The 18,640-nt window shown below is 41.0% G+C and overlaps 1 protein-coding gene across 1 annotated transcript in view; it reads left to right on the top strand.

Moving 5' to 3' along the window:
• Positions 1-18,640, top strand: part of STAC (SH3 and cysteine rich domain) — a 128,417-nt gene that overhangs the window by 86,129 nt on the left and 23,648 nt on the right. Inside the window, exons 6-7 of the mRNA XM_006124009.4 lie at positions 10,666-10,747; positions 15,725-15,789. Coding sequence (XP_006124071.2) covers positions 10,666-10,747; positions 15,725-15,789 — 147 coding nt within the window. The remainder of the gene's footprint in view (positions 1-10,665; positions 10,748-15,724; positions 15,790-18,640) is intronic.

Genomic DNA, 18,640 nt, shown 5'->3' with positions numbered 1-18,640 from the left:
TGTCGACATTTCATTGCCACAGTGTTAGCTCCCCTGTCAACAGATAGAGCAAAGCAATGTGGATAAGCATCCCACAGTGCAGTGTTGTGGGAAGGCAGAGCGGATCTCTGCACTTCCTGGGATTCTCTCCAAGTTTTTCCACAGCATTCTCAGAAACATTATGAGGAGCTCTGTGAGCTCTTTGAGATGAGGACTGTCAAAGCAGCAGAGCAGTCTCTCTAGCCTTCCCTCTGCAGCAGCAATCTGCCTGCTGCTGTGTTCCTAGAAGAGCAGAACGGGAGCATTCCAATGATTTGTTCTTTTTGTTTGTTCCCCAAAAAGAGCAGCTAACTCAGCTATCAGATACTTCCCAGTCTTGAAAGGGGAGGGGTGCATGCCTGCAGGGCAGCAGAGATCACAAAACTCTGAGCACATCCATCAGGACAGGCATTGTAGGATATGGGCAGAAGCCAGATCTCTTGCTTTTTGTCAACAATAAAGGGAGGGGAAAAGACAAAAGTCTCTTGCAGAGGTGGAAGCTTTTTATCACGGAAACTGGGGATTTCCCTTCCCCCGCCCTGCAAAAAGAAGTTGCTTTGTAGTGTGTAAGTGCTCCATTTTGTTAACAAAGGGCAGTTTTTGGCATCAAAACAAGCCAGTGTAGACAAAGACTTAGAGCAGGGCTATTCAACTTTGGAAGTCCTGGGGGCCACAAGGATACTCACAGCACATGCTGAGGGCCTCAACTTAAGTGCGGTTGCCTGTACATGCAAATACATGCAAATAGCATCTTTCACACTGACAGGCATGAATACAAAGATTAAGGCAAGACTACACAACATGCAGTTCTGATGATATTAATAAAATGCAATATTTACACAATTTCCACCCATATGACAACACTTTTAATGAGAAATGACAGTCCAGGAATTTAACTGCTAAAACGCATATCAACAGAAGACCATTATATTGACTCACCATTATGGAGTGTGTTCCCAGTGGAGGCCATGTTCAAAGGATCCCACCCACGGGCAGCATGTTGAGCCCTGCATAAACCCAAACTGTACCGCAGGCCGCAAACAAACAGGCCACGGGCCACATATTGAGTAGCCCTGACTTAGAGTGAAATTCATTATGCAGAAAAGAGTTCACAGGACTTAGGCCCCAATTCCACACACAGCAATTAAATATATGCTTAATTTTAAACTAGTGCTTCAATCCATCCTTATTCAGCAAAAGCACTTAAGCCATTATTTCTGTAAACAAGCACTTAATTGCTGTGTTGAATCAAGGCCTTAAATGGTACAGATGACCTTTTAAACAGATCTTAATTTATCTCAGAAAGGAAAATACAGAAATTCAAACCAGAGGTTTACAATTCCCAAGTGAAAACTGAACCGGAATTAGTAAAAGACATGCCCTTCATCTAGTGTTTTCTCTTTTAAATGAAACTTAATAATTTTCACCTTTTTTTAAAATCCAAAATCAATTCTGACATCTTTCACGCTTTGTGACTACAGTTCTTTCCTTATCTTATTTAATTTATATACTGGAACAGGAGTTCTACAAATGTAATTAGTACCTGTTAAATCAATAAAGCATTATGTTAAATTATGAATGATTACTCAGGCAAAAAAAACACAAATGCATGTCAGCTTGCCTTGGACTTTGGATCATAACAAGCCAGGGAGTGGGTGTAAAGTACAGAATGCCAGTTTGTCCTGGACTGTTCTTCCAGGGAATCAGATTGTGGCTAAATGTAGCACAAGTCAGTGCTTAGGTAACTTAGAAAAGCATAAGACAGAGACACAGATATGGGAAACCCTAACGTGTCACAGTTAAATTCTGAGCCAGCAATGGGTGAACAGTTAGGCTACGTCTACACTGGCATAATTTTCCGAAAATGCTTTTAATGGAAAACTTTTCCGTTAAAAGCATTTCCGGAAAAGCGCGTCTAGATTGGCAGGATGCTTTTCCGCAAAAGCACTTTTTGCGGAAAAGCATCCATGGCCAATCTAGACGCGCTTTTCCGCAAAAAAGCCCCGATCGCCATTTTCGCGATCGGGGCTTTTTTGCGGAATACAGTACTGTGCTGTCTACACTGGCCCTTTTGCGCAAAAGTCTTTCGGAAAAAGACTTTTGACCAAACGGGAGCAGCATAGTATTTCCGGAAAAGCACTGACGATCTTACATGAGATCGTCAGTGCTTTTCCGGAAATTCAAGCAGCCAGTGTAGACAGCTGGCAAGTTTTTCCGGAAAAGCGGCTGATTTTCTGGAAAAACTTGCCAGTCTAGACACAGCCTTACAGAGCGACAGAAACTAAACTTTTTCACTGTTGATCTTCCCATCCCACATGGATGCTGTGTTGTTCCTCCGAGAGGCTTTTGTTTCATTACAATCACAGTGGAGGTTGTGAATGATATACCTGGTTTTCCCAATGTATCAGCTGCAGTGAAGCAGGTAGTAGAAGCAAAGCAGGAGCACCCCTTTTATGACCTTATTGAGACAAATGTCATAATAACATCTAGAACCATCATGTCCCTCTATGTGATTTTAGCCTGGTTTCTTGAATTTCCAAAAAGAAAAGTAGCCATGTTCTCCAAAATGAGCACCTACCACTTCACTGCTTCCCTCAAAATATAGCCATTTTTTGCATGAGAAAAGTCTCTGAGGTAATGTAAACATAGCACCAGTTTTTACAGGGGGGGTTAATGGATCCATTTTTTCCAAGTGAGGCACTGTATTTGAAAAGTGAGAGTATTTGTCCTAAGGAGCATGATCCAAAGCTCATTTTAGTCATTGGAAAGATACAAGCTAACTTTCGTGGGCTCTGGATCATGCTCACAATGCAGAGATTGTTATGATACTGACAGAATATTCAGGAAAACATGTCATTATAGCAGGCTAGCCTCACCCTTTGACTGTGTTGTAACCAAGAGATGTAGCCAAAGGCTTTTTACTTTACAATCATTACAGAGGTGTAGGTGCCTGGCACTGAAGGAGTCAAAACAAAGTGTTACCTTTACTGGAAGTTTTAAGACTTGACGCTAGTTGGTGGGACACCTCAGGACCCTGCCTTTGCAAACTGTTGAAAAATAGAGGTTCTTTCAACAAAGTCTGTTTTCCACCTAAGAGTTAGGTTCCATGTTCAGCCTGTTCTATTTTCCATCATTTGCCCTGTTTTATACATTATTATTATCACTTAACATTTATATTGCAATAGAACCTAAAGGTCTCAACCAGGTTGGAACCCCATCGTGCAAAACATGGTACAAATATATAATAAATGACAGCTCCTGCTCAGAATTGCTTACCATCTAAAAGACCAGGCATAACAGGTGCAAGGGACAACCAGGAGGCCAGGGTGGTGGTCAAGATAACAGAATGAATTTGCGTCCCATCAGCTCTCTGTTCACTTCCATATCCCTTCAATATCCTTGGGGAAGAGGGAAATTGGCACAATAGGAGCAGTGATATTTACCCTCAGGCAAAATCTGAAAATGTCCTGGATTTGACAGGTTCAGTGCTGTAAGTAGAGAAGTAAGCAATATTATTCTTAGTTATAACTTAGAAAACTGAAGACCAAAAAGGCTAAGGCTTAACTTTTCAAATATGAATGCCTTACTTTTACTATAAAGTTCTGCTAAAACAAATTAGAGACGTGTTTTTAAAAGACCATGATCCTAAAAATGATTTGTCAGATCTTAGTCCTATACTGAAATATTTCTCACAACACTACTAACTTTTAAAAAGGAAGAAATGTATTTAAAATCCAGTACTGAACTACTTGGGCAACCTCCAACCTCTACCTCCATATCTTCACACACAACTAACACCAGTTTAATTGTGAGCTTTGCTGGTATGAGGAGTGCAGGATTGGATCCTTATATAGCACCAGTCATCCCAGAGGAGTCTTTTGCAAACTATGGGCCCATCGTGCACACATCATACACACAAAACTTCCATTGGCTTTTTACAAAGTTCACTGGCCTCAGAGGGAGATTTGTCTGAGCAATAAATTGCAGGCTCTGGCCCAAAAATGCAAAGAAATTATTTCCACTACTTCACAGGTTGACCATGACAGCCAGTTATGTCCCTGAGTCCATCCTTATTCATATAAGCACATGCAGAACTTTAACCATAGGCTAAATTCCCATATATTTCAGTGAGACTTAACCATGTGCTGAATAAGACCTTGTCTACACTACCAAGATTTGTTCCCAAAAACTGCCCAGTGGTGACAAAACAGTGAGGCTACGTCTAGACTGGCATGATTTTTCTGGAAATGCTTTTAACGGAAAAGTTTTCCGTTAAAAGCATTTTCAGAAAAGCACATCTAGATTGGCACGGACGCTTTTCCGCAAAAGCACCTTTTGCGGAAAAGCGTCTGTGGCCAATCTAGATGCGCTTTTGCGCAAAAAAGCCCCGATCGCCATTTTCGTGATCGGGGCTTTTTTGCGCAAAACTAAAATCCTGTGGTCTGGAAAGAAAATCTCTGCTTCAAGTTTTCTCTGCAGGCCAGTGTGTCTGAAGATGTGTGCAGTGCTCGATGATCCATGAGCTCCTGCAACCCCATGGAGAAGTATCCCTTCCTTTTGATGTACTCTATTCCAGCATGGTCTGGTGCTAACACTGGAATATGTGTGCCATCTATCACCCTGCCACAGTAAGGAAATCCCATCGCTGCAAAGTCATCCACTGTTTCATGCACGTTTCCCAGAGACATAGTCCTCCAGAGCAGGATGCAATTTATTGTCCTATATACTTATGTGAATACCGCTCCAATGGACGACTTCCCCACTCCAAATTGATTTGCAGCTGACCAGTAGGAATCTGATATCGCCAGCTTCCAGAGAGCTATTGCCACACACTTCTCTAGCAAGAGGGCTGCTCTCTTCCTTGTGTCCTTGCACCACAGGTGTGGAGCTAGTTCAGCACCCAGCTCTAGGGAGGGTTCTTTACGCATGCGAAAATTTGGTAGCCACTACTCTTCATCTCACACGTGCATGACGATGTGATCCCCCCCAATCAGTGCTGGTTTCCCAACTCCAAAAGCCATGGTTTTCCCTGTGCAGCTGCTCTATAAATTCCAAATGCAATGACAAGTTGCTGTTGTCCATATCACACACAATGTTGGCCAGGTACAAGTCTTCCTCTGTTAATAACTTTACTATTAACTGCACTGCTATCAGTGATATCCTCACAACACTTAACAGTGCTGAGGAGAGAAGTGTGGGTTCCATCACTTCTCACTGCAGAAGCTGGACTGCACAGCAAAGAATTACAGTCAGGAAAATGGTGCAAGAGGAAACCAGAAACAAATGGAGACTAAGACAGAAAGCAGTGCATGATGGGACATTTATCAAAGTCCAAAGATATGCTGCACTCCCTTCTGCCTTCCTATAACACCTAGTACCAGAAGGTGTCACCAAAACCCACAGTGCATTGCACATACTAACCATGATGGTGCCAATGGACACAATGTGGACATAATCTGGCAACAGAATGAGCAAGTATGAACTCTCTTTGGCAATTTTTGTTTTGTCAGTTTTTCCATGTTGACATGAGTTTCATAGACAAAACATTGTAATTTAGAAATGTCCTAAGGCTGTGTTCCTGAGCAGGGCACTGACAGAGCAAAGCAGCCTGACACAACACTTCCAGAAAAGAAGTGACAAAGAAACTACATCCAACTGAATATGTTGAGAGATTTAGTAAAACAGAATGGAATTAACCACATTGACTAGGCCATTGTAGCTAACCTATTCTTATAGGTTTTGTTATTAAAGAGGCACTATAAAAGTCAATGAATTTATTTTGGGTATGTCTACATTTGCTCCCCAGTTCGAGCTAGGGATGCAAATGTAGGCAACCGAAATTGCTAATGAAGCAGGGATTTAAATATCCAGCTGTTCATTAGCATGATCTCGCTGGCGCGTTACTCCGTTCAACAGCTGATTCGAACCAGAAAATGTGCTCCTGGATGCGTTAGTTTGAACCAAACCCCAAAAAATGAGGAGTAACGTTAGTTCGAACCAAGGTTTGGTTTGAACTAACGCATCCAGGAGCACACTTCCTGGTTCGAATCAGCTGTTGAGCGGAGTAACACGCTGGTGAGATCATATTAATGAAGCGCGGGATATTTAAATCCCCATTTCATTAGCAATTTTGGTCGCCTACATTTGCATCCCTAGCTCGAACTGGGGAGCAATTGTAGACTTACACTTTCTGATTTATTTTATTCAGTATATTTGTAAAGTCCATATAACTATTTTTAATGGTTTGTATGTAGTCTAATGCTATTGGTTTGTTTGGGCTTTGTCCCAACAGATCAGTGCCAACTGCCCTACATTAATAGGCATCTCTGTGTGAATAACAACCAATATTTGTATAAATGTGGACTATATTTACAGGGAAACAAATATCATTTTTCCTCTTTCAAGCATTTAAATATTTAGCATTTTCATTCATAGCATTGATACAAAAAGTGAGAGTGTACTCATAACATTTGAAGATGACACAAAGTTAGGAGGACGTGCCAATAAGAAGGAGAACCTGAGTATTGTACCAAGAGCAGGATGATCTTGAAAACTGGAGTAAGAGAAATGGGATAAAATATAATAGTATAAAATTCAAGGTCATGGACTTAAGGACTAAAGAATTTTTGCTGTAAACTGGGGATGCATCAGTTGGAAGTGACAGAGGAGGAGAAAGACCTCACAAGATGACTGTGAGCCACTGAGGTGATGCAGCCCTGAAAAAAGCTAATGATATCTTAGGATGCATCTGGCAAGGTATTTCTGACAGAGACAAAAAAGCGTTATTGATATTAAATAAAGCACTGGTGAGACCTCATTTGGAGTAGTGTGGGCGAGTCTGGTCTCATATGTTTAAGAAAGATGCACTCAAACTGGAACAGGTACAGAAAAAGGGTACTGGGAATGAAAAAACTACTTTATGACAGTAGAGTCAAGGAGCTTTACTTGTTTAGGCTACTCCAATGAAGGGTGAGAGAATTGTTCTCTATAAATAGATCAGAAGTATAAATTCCAAGGAGGGAAAGGAGTTATTTGAATTAAGGGTCCAGTGTTGACATGAGAACAAATGGATAGTGACCATCAACAAGTTTAGTCTTGAGCTTGGATGATTTCTAATCATTAGAGGAATGAAATTCTGGAACAGCCTGCGTAAGTGAGCAGTAGGTGCAAAGAAACCTAAGTTCTGGTCTACACTAGGGCTACGTCTACATTGGCAAGATTTTGTGCAAAAGCAGTTGCTTTTGCGCAAAAACTTTCCGCCTGTCTACACTGGCCGCAAGTTCTTGCGCAAGAACACTGACGTTCTAATGTAAGAAATCAGTGCTTCTTGCACAAGAACTATGACGCTCCCACTCAGGAAAAAGCCCTCTTGTGCAAGTGTTCTTGTGCAAGAGGCCAGTGTAGACAGGCAACATGAATTTCTTGCGCAAGAAAGCCTGATGGCTAAAATGGCCATCCAAGCTTTCTTGCGCAAGAGAGCGTCTACACTGGCACGGATGCTTTTGCAAAAGCACATCTCTTGCGCAAAAGCACATGCCAGTGTAGACGCTCTCTTGCACAAATATTTTAACCCAAAAACTCTTGCGTTAAAAGTATTTGCGCAAAATCTTGCCAATGTGGGCGTAGCCTAGGGCTTTATTTTGGAATAACACCACAAGGTCGAATTTATAAGCAGTGTCCACACTATCAAGTCTGTTATTTCAAAATAATGGGCCATGGAATTTGTAATCTGTACTCCTGCTTTTCATCAGGAATAATGCTAATTCTGAAATAGTTATTTCAAAATAACAGTAGTGTGAACGTGCCAGTGCCTCTATTTCTAAATAAGTACTCCCCAGAGTAATTCAAACTAATTACTCCCCAATTATTCCTGGGGCTTTAAATCTGAGATAGTTCATCCACATTAACACAGCCTGCCTCGGACTAATTTCGAGGCCTCTGTGTAGTGTGGACACACTAGTTCGATTTTGCTAAATTGGGAGCTAAGTAGAATTTACTAATTTTGAAATAGTTTCCTAGACATGGCCTAAGAATGAACTTGATACATTAATGGAGGATTAATAGAAAAGGGACACTAGAGAGAAGGGCTCTGAGTTACAACAAAAAACTCTTTTCCAGGTGTCTGGCTGGTGGGTCTTGCCCATAAGATCAGGGGCTAATTGATTGGAATAAGGAAGAAATTTTTCTCCAGGTCAGATTGGCAATGACTCTGTGGGCTTTTTGCCTTCCTCTGCAGCATGGGGCATGGGTCTGGTTTGAACTAGAGTAGATGATGGATTCTCCAAAACTTGAAGTCTTTAAACCGTGATTTGAGATCTTCAGTAACTCAGCCAGCAGTTATGGTTCTATTACAGGAGAGGGGTGAATGAGAGTCTGTGGCCTACAATGTACAGGCGGTCAGACACTGGATGATCACAACAGTGCCTTCTGGTTTTAAAGTCTCTGGGTCTATGAGTAAGCGGCTTTGCTATAAACATGTGACAGAAAACAGTATTTAGAAAATTGTGAAAGAATGCCTCATCATTTATGGTGACCTTTAAACATAGCTGGAGTACACTTTTGTTTTGTCTTTCCTTCTGCTGATGAAAGCGTAGGCCTGCAAAGTAGTGGGTTTACTTGTATGTACAGTATAATTACATGGTATCATGAAGAAATTAAATGGTAGGATGAAATCCTCAAAGGCATCTTTAAAAGATTTTTAACGAGAAACAAACAATTGTTAGGAATATACAAAAAGAAATAGGGTTTTCAGACTAGAAAATGCCTAAGACTCCTGAGTTTATAGGGATTTAAAAAAAAATCCCCAAGGTAGAGGAGCATGTTGAATTCAGAATCTGAAGCTTCATAGGGTCAGATTCTGATACTCTTATTCCACATAACTCCTTACTCCAATGGAACTAGTCTTATAGAAAGGTGCATCTACACTGTACCCGTAGCTCAAAATAAGCTACATAATTGCAGTTACACAAATTCCATAGCTTATTTCGAGTGTATTTCAAAATAGCTTATTTCAAAATTTGGCACAAAATAGAGCGCTATTCCGAAACATCCCTTAATCCTCATGGAATGAGGTTTACAGGGACATCAGAATAGTGTGCCCATTCTTTCAAAAGCTATTTTGAGATAACGGGCTTGTTTAAAAGACGTGGAATAGCTATTTTGGGATACCGGAAGTATCCCGAAGTACCACCATAGTGTAGACGTACCTGAAGGTTGCTACTCAACACAAGTAACAGAATCAGACTTTGGCCCTTAGCCTATGTACTTCTGGGATGTGGATCTATGTGGTCCTCTGTATAGCATCTAGCATAGGGGTGGACAATAATTTTTTACAGAGGGCCACTTGAGAAATTTTTTAAGTGGCCCCAGGCTGCACCAGAAGGGGCGGGCCTCAGGCAGAAGGTGTGGGGCCAGGATACTTTCCTGCTTCCCCACCCATAGACCATAATTGGTCTGGTGGTGGGGGAGCATGTGAAATCTTTGCCTCCCCGCCCCAGAGGTTTCCCTTAGGCGCCCATGCCCCAGTGGTAGAAGGAGCGTTCGCGCACTACCCCTTCTGTCCCCAGGCCAATCAGGGTTTGGGGGCAGGAGACCACATGAAGTCTCCTCCTGCCCTGCCTGGAGAGCATGACAGCAGGGCCTTCATTGGCCAGATCAACCCTCTTGGTGGGCCAAATTCGTCCCGTGGAGGCCCTTTTGCCCATCCCTGATCTAGTACCATGGGAGTATTATTCCTGAGTGGAGCTTCTAGGCACTACTGCAGTACAACTAATACACAAAATAAGCCTAACAAAGGCATTTCACTTTCAGGGTTTTTTTTATTATCCTGGAGATAATAAATTAGTCCAGCGGTTATATAATTAATTTCAGCAGTCTTTCACACTCCTGAGCTTTCTTCCACAGCAAATAGGAGAAATTAAGGTCAAACTTTATGTTAAGGATATGTTTATAAGTGTTTGTACAATGTTAATGCATGAATCATATATGTTTTATAAATGGTCAATTAATTGTTATAGAGCGTTATGAAGTATAACTGCAAATAAACATTTTCAAGCACCAAAAAACAGCTACTCTGTGATCTGCTTAGGTTTAAGTACCCATTCTTCAGATACTTAATGATGCCTTGTCTCACACCCTCTTCCTTTTTCCTTTTTTTCTTTCTTTCTTTTTCTCCCCCCTCTCCTTTCCCTCACCTATTTATTTCGAGTTTTCATATCCCCTACACATACTCCGGTCATCTGAAGAAGTGGGCTGTGCCCACGAAAGCTCATGATATCATCTACATATTTTGTTAGTCTATAAAGTGCTACTAGACCATTTGATGTTTTTTTCTGTAACAGAATAGCTCACCTACCCTGAAGCTCCTAAACAATTTTTTATTAACTCCTAAATCCCAACTTCATCTGCTGTCTAGAAACCTATTGTGCACTGGAAATCACATTTCATTTGGATTTCCTGATGCTTCCTATTGAGAATTTGAACTGCCCCTTTGGATGGCATGTTATCAGCAAATCTCTTCATGTTGACTCTCTCTACGCTCACACTCCCAAGTTGCTGCTTTCATTTAATGCCCTTGTATGACTTTATTTCACCTCATTATTCACTTTCTTCCTTATCCAGTCCCATTCACCCTCTCTTCTCTTGCAGACTTCAGACCTCGCAGAAGTTCCTGAGGAAGTGGATGGTTCAGGAAGCATGTTTGATATTAACAGGAAACGCAGCAACAGTGGTAAGTTCTGAACCATCTGCTATTTTTACATGCACAATAATCTTCTTCTAAATGGAGTGGTGTCATTACTCCACTACCTTGACCCACACAAGAGGAATCCATGAGGGATGAATTTGGCCCAATGTGCACTTTTCTTAAGTCCTCAAGGAGATGTATTAGTTTATTGAGTTGGGGGAGTGTTTTGGGAAAGGGGTTCAGAACAAGAGCTTAGAGAGGTCTATTAACCAGTTGTGCATATTTACTTGCCTGCTAATGGTCTATGGGGACTATTTTTTTCATAACCACTATGACCAGATTTATGTGATTATCGACATCTGGGTTCAGTCCCTTGCTCTGCCACAGACTTCCTGTGTGTTTGTGTGACTGTAGGCCAGTTATTTCATGTCTGTGCACCTCAATTCCCCATTTGTAAAATGAGTATGATAATAATTCCTTTCCTCCCACCCTTTTGTCTGTCTTTTCTAATTAAAATATAAGCTCATCGGGGCAGAGCCTATTCCACGTGTTCATACCGCGCCCAGCACAGTAAGTCAAGTTGTGGACTTTTGGGGCTACTGTACAAATCATAAATAACACGCAGGCTATGTCTAGTCTGCAGGCGTCTTTCAGAAGAAGCTTTTCCGGAAGAGATCTTCCAAAAAAACTTCTTCCAAAAGAGAGCATCCACACTGCAAAAGTGCATTGAAAAAGTGACCTGCTTTATCGAAAGATAGCGTCCACATTGAATGGATGCTATCTCGCATGTAAGCTGTGATTGCTATGGGCGGAATGGCCACCAGGCCCCTGTGCTTTTTCCTCTTTCCTCTTCTTTCGAAAGAACTCCCTCTTCCCCATCCAATTAAACCTTTTTCAAAAAGAGCTCTTTTGGAAAAAGGCTTCTTCCTCGTAGAAAGAGGTTTACCAATGTCGGGAAGAAAACCCTGAGTTCTTTCAATTTTCTTTTGAAAGAGCATGACTGCAGTATGCACGTAACTGGAGGTTTTGGGGGTTTTTTTTTGAAAAACGTTCATTTTTCTGGAAAAAAAACTCTGCAGTGTAGACATAGTGTAAGAGTCCAAACTCTTTGTCCTCTTTTCTGAGTGCAGTGATGGAGTCTTAGCCAGGAGCTTGGAATGCTGGGGAGTGAAATTGCAGTGTCCATTGGGACTCCATTTCAGTCCTGGCAATAGAAGGGTTGTGTGTATAAAGTTGTTAGTGGCACCCAATAAATCTCCAGGCCTGGTGTGAAGTTGCTGATGGTACTGAGGTTCACCAGTACCACTAAGAAGTAGTTCCAGACTGCAGGCACACAAACACAAGCCCCCCTTCTTTGAACCCAAAGTCCACTTCCTCCATAATGAAGATTCCTCATGTGTTCTTGGCAATTGTCTGATAATTTTTATAGTGGTCAGATGTCAACTGTAGATATTTCCCACCCGCTCCCATTTTACCTCCTTCCAAGACTCCTCCCTCCTCTTCATTCTGACTCTTTCATTTCACATCTCTGTCATCAGTCCTTTTCCTTCCTCTCAGCACATGGCCCACTCATCAGTGGCCCCTACCTCCTCCTGATGGCTTCTTGAGCTTTTCCACCTCACATGAACACTTGGTACTGTCTGGCCAATAATAAAGAATCCAGTCTATCCAAGTTTCATGTTGCCCCAGAGGTTATCAGAAAGCTTTTTTTCACCACTTGCCTCCTTTATTTTTGAGCCTTTAAGAAACTTTCCTATAGGCACTGCATAACTTAGAGGCATCAAGAAACTTGCTCAAAGGAATCAGTTTAAAGAAGTCAGCATGTGCCAAACCTCCAAATAACTTCCACAGCACATTAACGATTCCTTTGATCGGCATCAGCTGTCTTTTTACAATCCATCCTTCAGCAACCCAGTGTATAAATTATGTAGCAATTGCTCCAAATATTTCCTCCTGGTACATTTTAATAAATTGCCTGTGTGGTTTGCATGAATCCTGGAAAAGCTAAGATCCTTTTCATGCTGTTAGAATTCTCACATGGTTTTCCTGCGGCTACAAGAGCAAACAGATGGATTCCTGGTTTATGTAGAGATGGACCACATATTTGCTATGATCTTCACTTTTAAATGTCTCCCAGTAATATTCAGAAAGCATGAGCTAAACAGAGATTAAAAGTTTAATGAACTCATTTAAAAATATTCTTTTAGGGGTGTTATTCACCATTGTATTGCTCCAGCTTTGCACTGAGACAACTCCAGTGATTCTAAATGGTGGTACAACTCCATAAAGCTAAAGTAACACAGAAATGAATCAGGCCTCTCGTGGAGTGGGGTTTTTTGTTTTTGGTGTTTTTTGGCAGAGAAATCAAGGAATGTTTTAGAAAAATGCAGATTTGTGTATGTTTATGCATTAGGGAAACAGCAAGAGGCACACAGTATGGAGAAGTCAAGGAGGCACAGGAAACATGGGCTGATTTATTCATTTCTACAGATTACTGCAATAATTTCAATGAAAAGTTAATTCTCTACAGGGCTAAAGCGCACACACTATGAAATGTGCTTAGTTTACAAATTAAAAGATGGATTTTTCTAGCTGCTGGCTCATTAACTTCATCCTGGTCTCCGCCAGTCAAGTGAGATCATTACTTTGCATGCATTATTACCAGTAATAAAAGTTCTTCAGGTCAAATTATTCTCTAAAAGACATCTGTGCAGTCTGGTTGCCATCAATGAGTTTGATTCAGAAGTAGGAAACACTCTGCAGGAAGGACCACAATTAGTATACAGTTCTGTTAATACAAAAGGAATAGAACCTAGTTCACACACTCTTAGCTCAGTTGTTTCTGCATTGCTAACCAAAGTAAAAATTACTAGTAAGATTTTATTTTTGTCAATGGAGAAATCACCCTGAATACACAGAGATAACTGATCTGATGAACAAGAAGGCTTTATTTAGATAGGCTGCTTTTCAGGTCAGAAATGCACTCTAAAATTTGGCAAAGAGTTTTCACATTATGCCTGTTAAAGCAACGAGAAGTCCTGTAGCACCTTTTAGACTAATAGATTTATTGGAGCATAAGCTTTTGTGGGCAAAGACCCACTTCATCAGGTGCATGTAGTGGAAATTCCAGAGGCAGGTATAAATATACAGACATAAGAAAAGAGTTCTAGTCAAGAGTAAGATTAGAGATAACGAGGTCAATTTAGTGAGGGAGGATGAAGCCCACTTCTAGCAGTTGATGTGGAGATGTGAACACCAAGAGAGGAGAAACTGCTTTTGTAGTTGGCTAGCCATTCAAAGTCTTTGTTTAATACTAAATTGATAGTGTTGAATTTGCAGATGAATTGTAGCTCTGCAGTTTCTCTTTGAAGTCTGTTTTTAAAGTTTTTTTGTTGCAGGATGGCTTCTTTTAAATCTGCTACTGTGTGTCCAGGGAGATTGAAGTGTTCTCCTACAGGTTTTTGTATATTACCATTCCTGATATCTGAAATGTGTCCATTTATTCTTTTACGTAGGGACTGTCCAGTTTGGCCGATGTATATGGCAGAGGGGCATTGCTGGCACATGATGGCATATAGTACATTGGTAGATATGCATGTGAATGAGCCCATGATGGTGTGGCTGATGTGGTTAGGTCCTGTGATTGTGTTGCTGGTGTAGATATGTGGGCAGAGTTGGCACCGAGGTTTGTTGCAGAGATTGGTTCCTGAGTTAGAATTACTGTTGTGTACTGTAGTGTGATGATTATGCCTGTTGTAAGTCTAAATAGACTAGGTGGGTGAGTGAGCTATTACCTGTTACTGGGTCAACTTCTGTTGGGAAGAGAGACAAGTTTTAGAACTTACGCAGAGCTCTTCTCCCGAACATGGAAGCTACTTCCAGGAGCCTTGCGGAGACAGGGCGGGTAGGAAGACTGCCTTTAACCCCAGGCCTCCACTGCACCACCAACTGGATTTTTAATGGCCTGGTTGGTAGTGCTGACTAGAGCCGCCAGGATCCTTTTTCAACTGTGCATTCCCGTCCAAAACTGGATGTCTGGCAACCCAATTGTGGAACCTTTCCCTTAAGTGCCAAGACTCTCACCTGGCTTTCATTTTACATTATGAAACACTCCTGGAGAGGCAGAGAGAGTGATTCAGCAGGAGTGCACTGGCTTCCTGGCTTCTATTATCCTAGAAGTATGGAACAAAATCACTAGAGAAGGGAGATAACAATACCCAGAGCAATCACCAATAACTAGCTAGGGTTGGTATGAGAGGCTTCTGGCCTGGCTAACATTTATTGTTAGAAAAATAAGACATACAACACTGGGTCTAAACTCTACTAAAATCACTTACGCCCAGAACAGTTGATGGCTTCCATCTTCTAAAATCATGGCCGAGCTTTGCCCAAAGGTACGGGACACCATTCTCTACACATTGGGAAACTATTCTTAGCGAGTGAAGAAGAAACGCAGTCAGTGGAAGCAATGGTATATAAATCAGCTAATGAAACAATTACAATAGATTAAGCTGAATTCTGATACTCTTATTAACCTTGAGTGGGATCCTACTCCTTCAGTAGACCCATTGAGTTCAGTGGAGTTACCCGCAAAACAAGGTGCTACTCAGTATGAGTAAGGCTGCCTGAATCTAATTGGCCTAGGAGTCAAGAAAACTTGGCTCTATTCCCAGCTCTGCCACTAACCTGCTGCATGATGTTGGGCATTTCACTGGTTTCCCTTCCCTCCTGTTACTTTTATCTATTTTGATTGTAAATTCTTCAAGCAGGGACTGACTATCTTGTAATACTTGTTTGTACAACACCTGGAACAAAGGGGCCTCTGACTTGGCTGGAATCTGAAAGTGCTACTGCAATATAAATGACTGATCAATAAAAGAAGGACATTATTGAAAGAGATAGTGAAAAAAATTAAAAAGGGAGGATGGGTTGGGGAGAGAAAGAGAGACAGAGAAGATGGGCCTCGTGAGGTGAATAGCCTTCCCCTGTCCCTAAAATGTCATGTGTTTTGTTTTATTTTAGTGTTTACCTACTCAGAAAATGGAACAGAAGACTTTGGAGAAGAATCTAAGAGGATAAACCCCCTGGTATGGGCAAAAATTTACTGAAAGTATAGTGAAAATGTTAATTGATTTAAGAAGCTCGTTTTTTATAGAATTGCACTTGTGTGAGTACCATAAATTGGCATGATGAATACAAACATTGTGACACATGAGCCCGAGCAGTATGAATGTGATTACAATGTAACAGTTTTACAGCTGTGACAGTGTAAAAATGACACTGCACAATCCAGAGTCTGATATAATTTGAAAAGGATCTTTGTCTTTCTGCAATTTCTTTTGGCCAGATTATCCCTGGCCCTTGTGTTAGAGCATGCACACCCAGAGAGGGTATGCAAGGATCAGTCTCCCTCATTGAGCATGCTATGCAAACATTGCTGAACAGGGAAAGTGCCCAATCCCTCGCTTAGCTCTGGCATTCACAGTTATGCACCACCCTGACTCCGCTCTGTGCATAATCAGCACAAGCGAGCTTTTTGTAATTTACACCTGTCATATAAACAAGATGACTTTAACAGAGGGCTAGATGTTGGTGGGGAGGATGGAACCTGTGGAAAATTGCAATAGAGTCGATACTCAAATGCAAGAAGTATGGGAAATAAACAAAAAGAACAGAAAGTATTAGGCCATAAGCTAAATCACAACTTAAGGAAGTACTGACAGGAGAGAAAGGAAGCAAGTGTTGCATTATGCATCAAGAATAAATACATTTGTTCTAAATTCCAAAAGGAGGTGAAAGACAGATCACTTAAAGGTCTCTTGATAAAAGGGCAAAAAAAAAGGTTAAAAAACTAGGAGCGACAATAGGAGTAGTAGAGGTCTACTATAGACCACTAAATCAGAACAAGGAGTTGCATGCAGCAATTCTAGAACAAATAACAGAAATATCCAAAACACAAGACTTGGTGGTATTAGGAGAACTTTATCCAGACATTTGTTAGAAGAGTAATATGGCAAAATACAGTATTTCCAATAAGTGCTTCAAATGTATTAGGGACAACTTTTTTTTCCCAAAAAGCAGAAGAAGGAACCAGGGGAACAAATCAATTTAGATTTTATACTGACCAGCAGGGAGGAATGGATAAAAATGAATCTGAAGCTAGAAGGCAATTTGAGTGAGGAACACCACAAAGTTATAAATTTCATAATTCTAATGAAAGGAAGAAATGGGAACAACAGAATAAGCACAACAGAGTTTTATTTAAAAAAGCAGATGTTAACAAACTCGGAAAACTGATAGATTTTCTTCCCATAGCATCTTATCTAAGGGGAAAAGGAATTCAGGAGACCTGGCATATTTTCAGAGATAGCATTCAAGGCACGATTGTACTGATGCAAGGGAAAGATATGAAGAATAGTAAGAGGCCAATATGGCTCGAAAAGGAATATTACAAAAAGTGGAAACAAGGACGAATTGCTATGGAAGAGTACAAAAGAACAGTACATATAAATCAGAGTGACAGGTGTGTCTACACAGCACCCTAAACTCAAAATAAGATACGCAATTTGCGCTATGATAGTTTATTTCTAAACTATTTCAAAGTAACTTATTTTGAAATTTGGCTCCAAATTTCAAAATAACTTACTATTTTGAACCATCCCTTATCCCTCGTGAAATGAGGTTTACTGAGATGGCGAAATAGCATGCCTGTTATTTCAAAAAATCTTCCAAAATAACGGGCGGCTTGTGTAGATGCAAGGTAGCTATTTTGGGATACTGGAGGTATCCCAAAATAGCCGTGCAGTGTAAACATACCCTAAGGTACAAAATGAGTTACACCTATGAACATAAAAGGGAATGAGACATTATTAAAATATATTAGGATCAAGAGAGACACAAAGAAAAGCACACATACTACACTTAGCATAGAAAGAGTGCTAATACCTGATTATATTGAAAAAGCTGTGGTGTTTAATGCCTATTTTTCTTCAATCTTCACTAAAAAGGCTAATGGCGACCAGATACTAAACATAAAGAGGCAGGAAGGAACACAAGTTAAAATAAAGAAATGTTAAGGAACATTTTGATAAGTTAGCTGTAATCAAGTCAGCAAAGTCTGATAAAATTCACCATAGGCGTGTAAGTAGCTAGCTGAAGTAACCTCAGAACCATTATCAAGTATAAACATGGAGGACAAGTGACATCCTAGAGCAGGGGAGGCCAACCCACAGCTCACAAGCCGCATGCGGCTCTCCTCCCTCCTCCCCCCCCCGAAAGTGCAGCTCGCGAAGCTGCCCCTGCGCCCCTGAAAACACCTCCTGGCTCCCTATGCTCACCGGGGTAGGGGAACCATCCGACACAGCCATGCAAAATGGTGTCTTCAAGATGGCAGTGGCTGGCAGGAGCCTGATGTGGCCAAAAAGCCTTTAAACGTGTTTCTTAAAGGGACAGTGTTGTTGTTTTTTTTCAACAACTCGGGGGGGGGAGGAGGGAGGCTTCTTTTTTTTGCCTCAGCTCTTTGCACTGTATCAACTGCTATTTTGGTTCTTTGTCCAGAACGGGTTCACCACCCCCGTCCTAGAGGACTAGGTAATGGCAAAGATAGTACTTACATTTATAAATGGGAACAAAGACGACAGCATAAATTATAGACCAGTCAGCCTAACTTCAATGCCTGAAGAGATACTGGAATGAACTAGTAACCAAGCAATTTGTAAGTACATATAGGACAATGGGGTTATAACCAACAAGTAACCAACACAGATTTGTCAAGAACAAATCAGGCCAAACGATGTAACTTCCTTCTTTGACAGGGTGACTGGCCTAATGGATAGAAGTAAAGCAATAGATGTGATGTATCTTGATTTTAGTTGACACAGTCCCACATAATATTCTCCTAAGCAAACTTGGGAAATGCAGTCTGGATGAATTTATAAT

Source organism: Pelodiscus sinensis, chromosome 2 (genome assembly GCF_049634645.1).
Source record: "Pelodiscus sinensis isolate JC-2024 chromosome 2, ASM4963464v1, whole genome shotgun sequence".
Lineage (NCBI taxonomy): Eukaryota > Metazoa > Chordata > Testudines > Trionychidae > Pelodiscus > Pelodiscus sinensis.
This window is presented reverse-complemented; position numbering and strand designations above follow the sequence as displayed.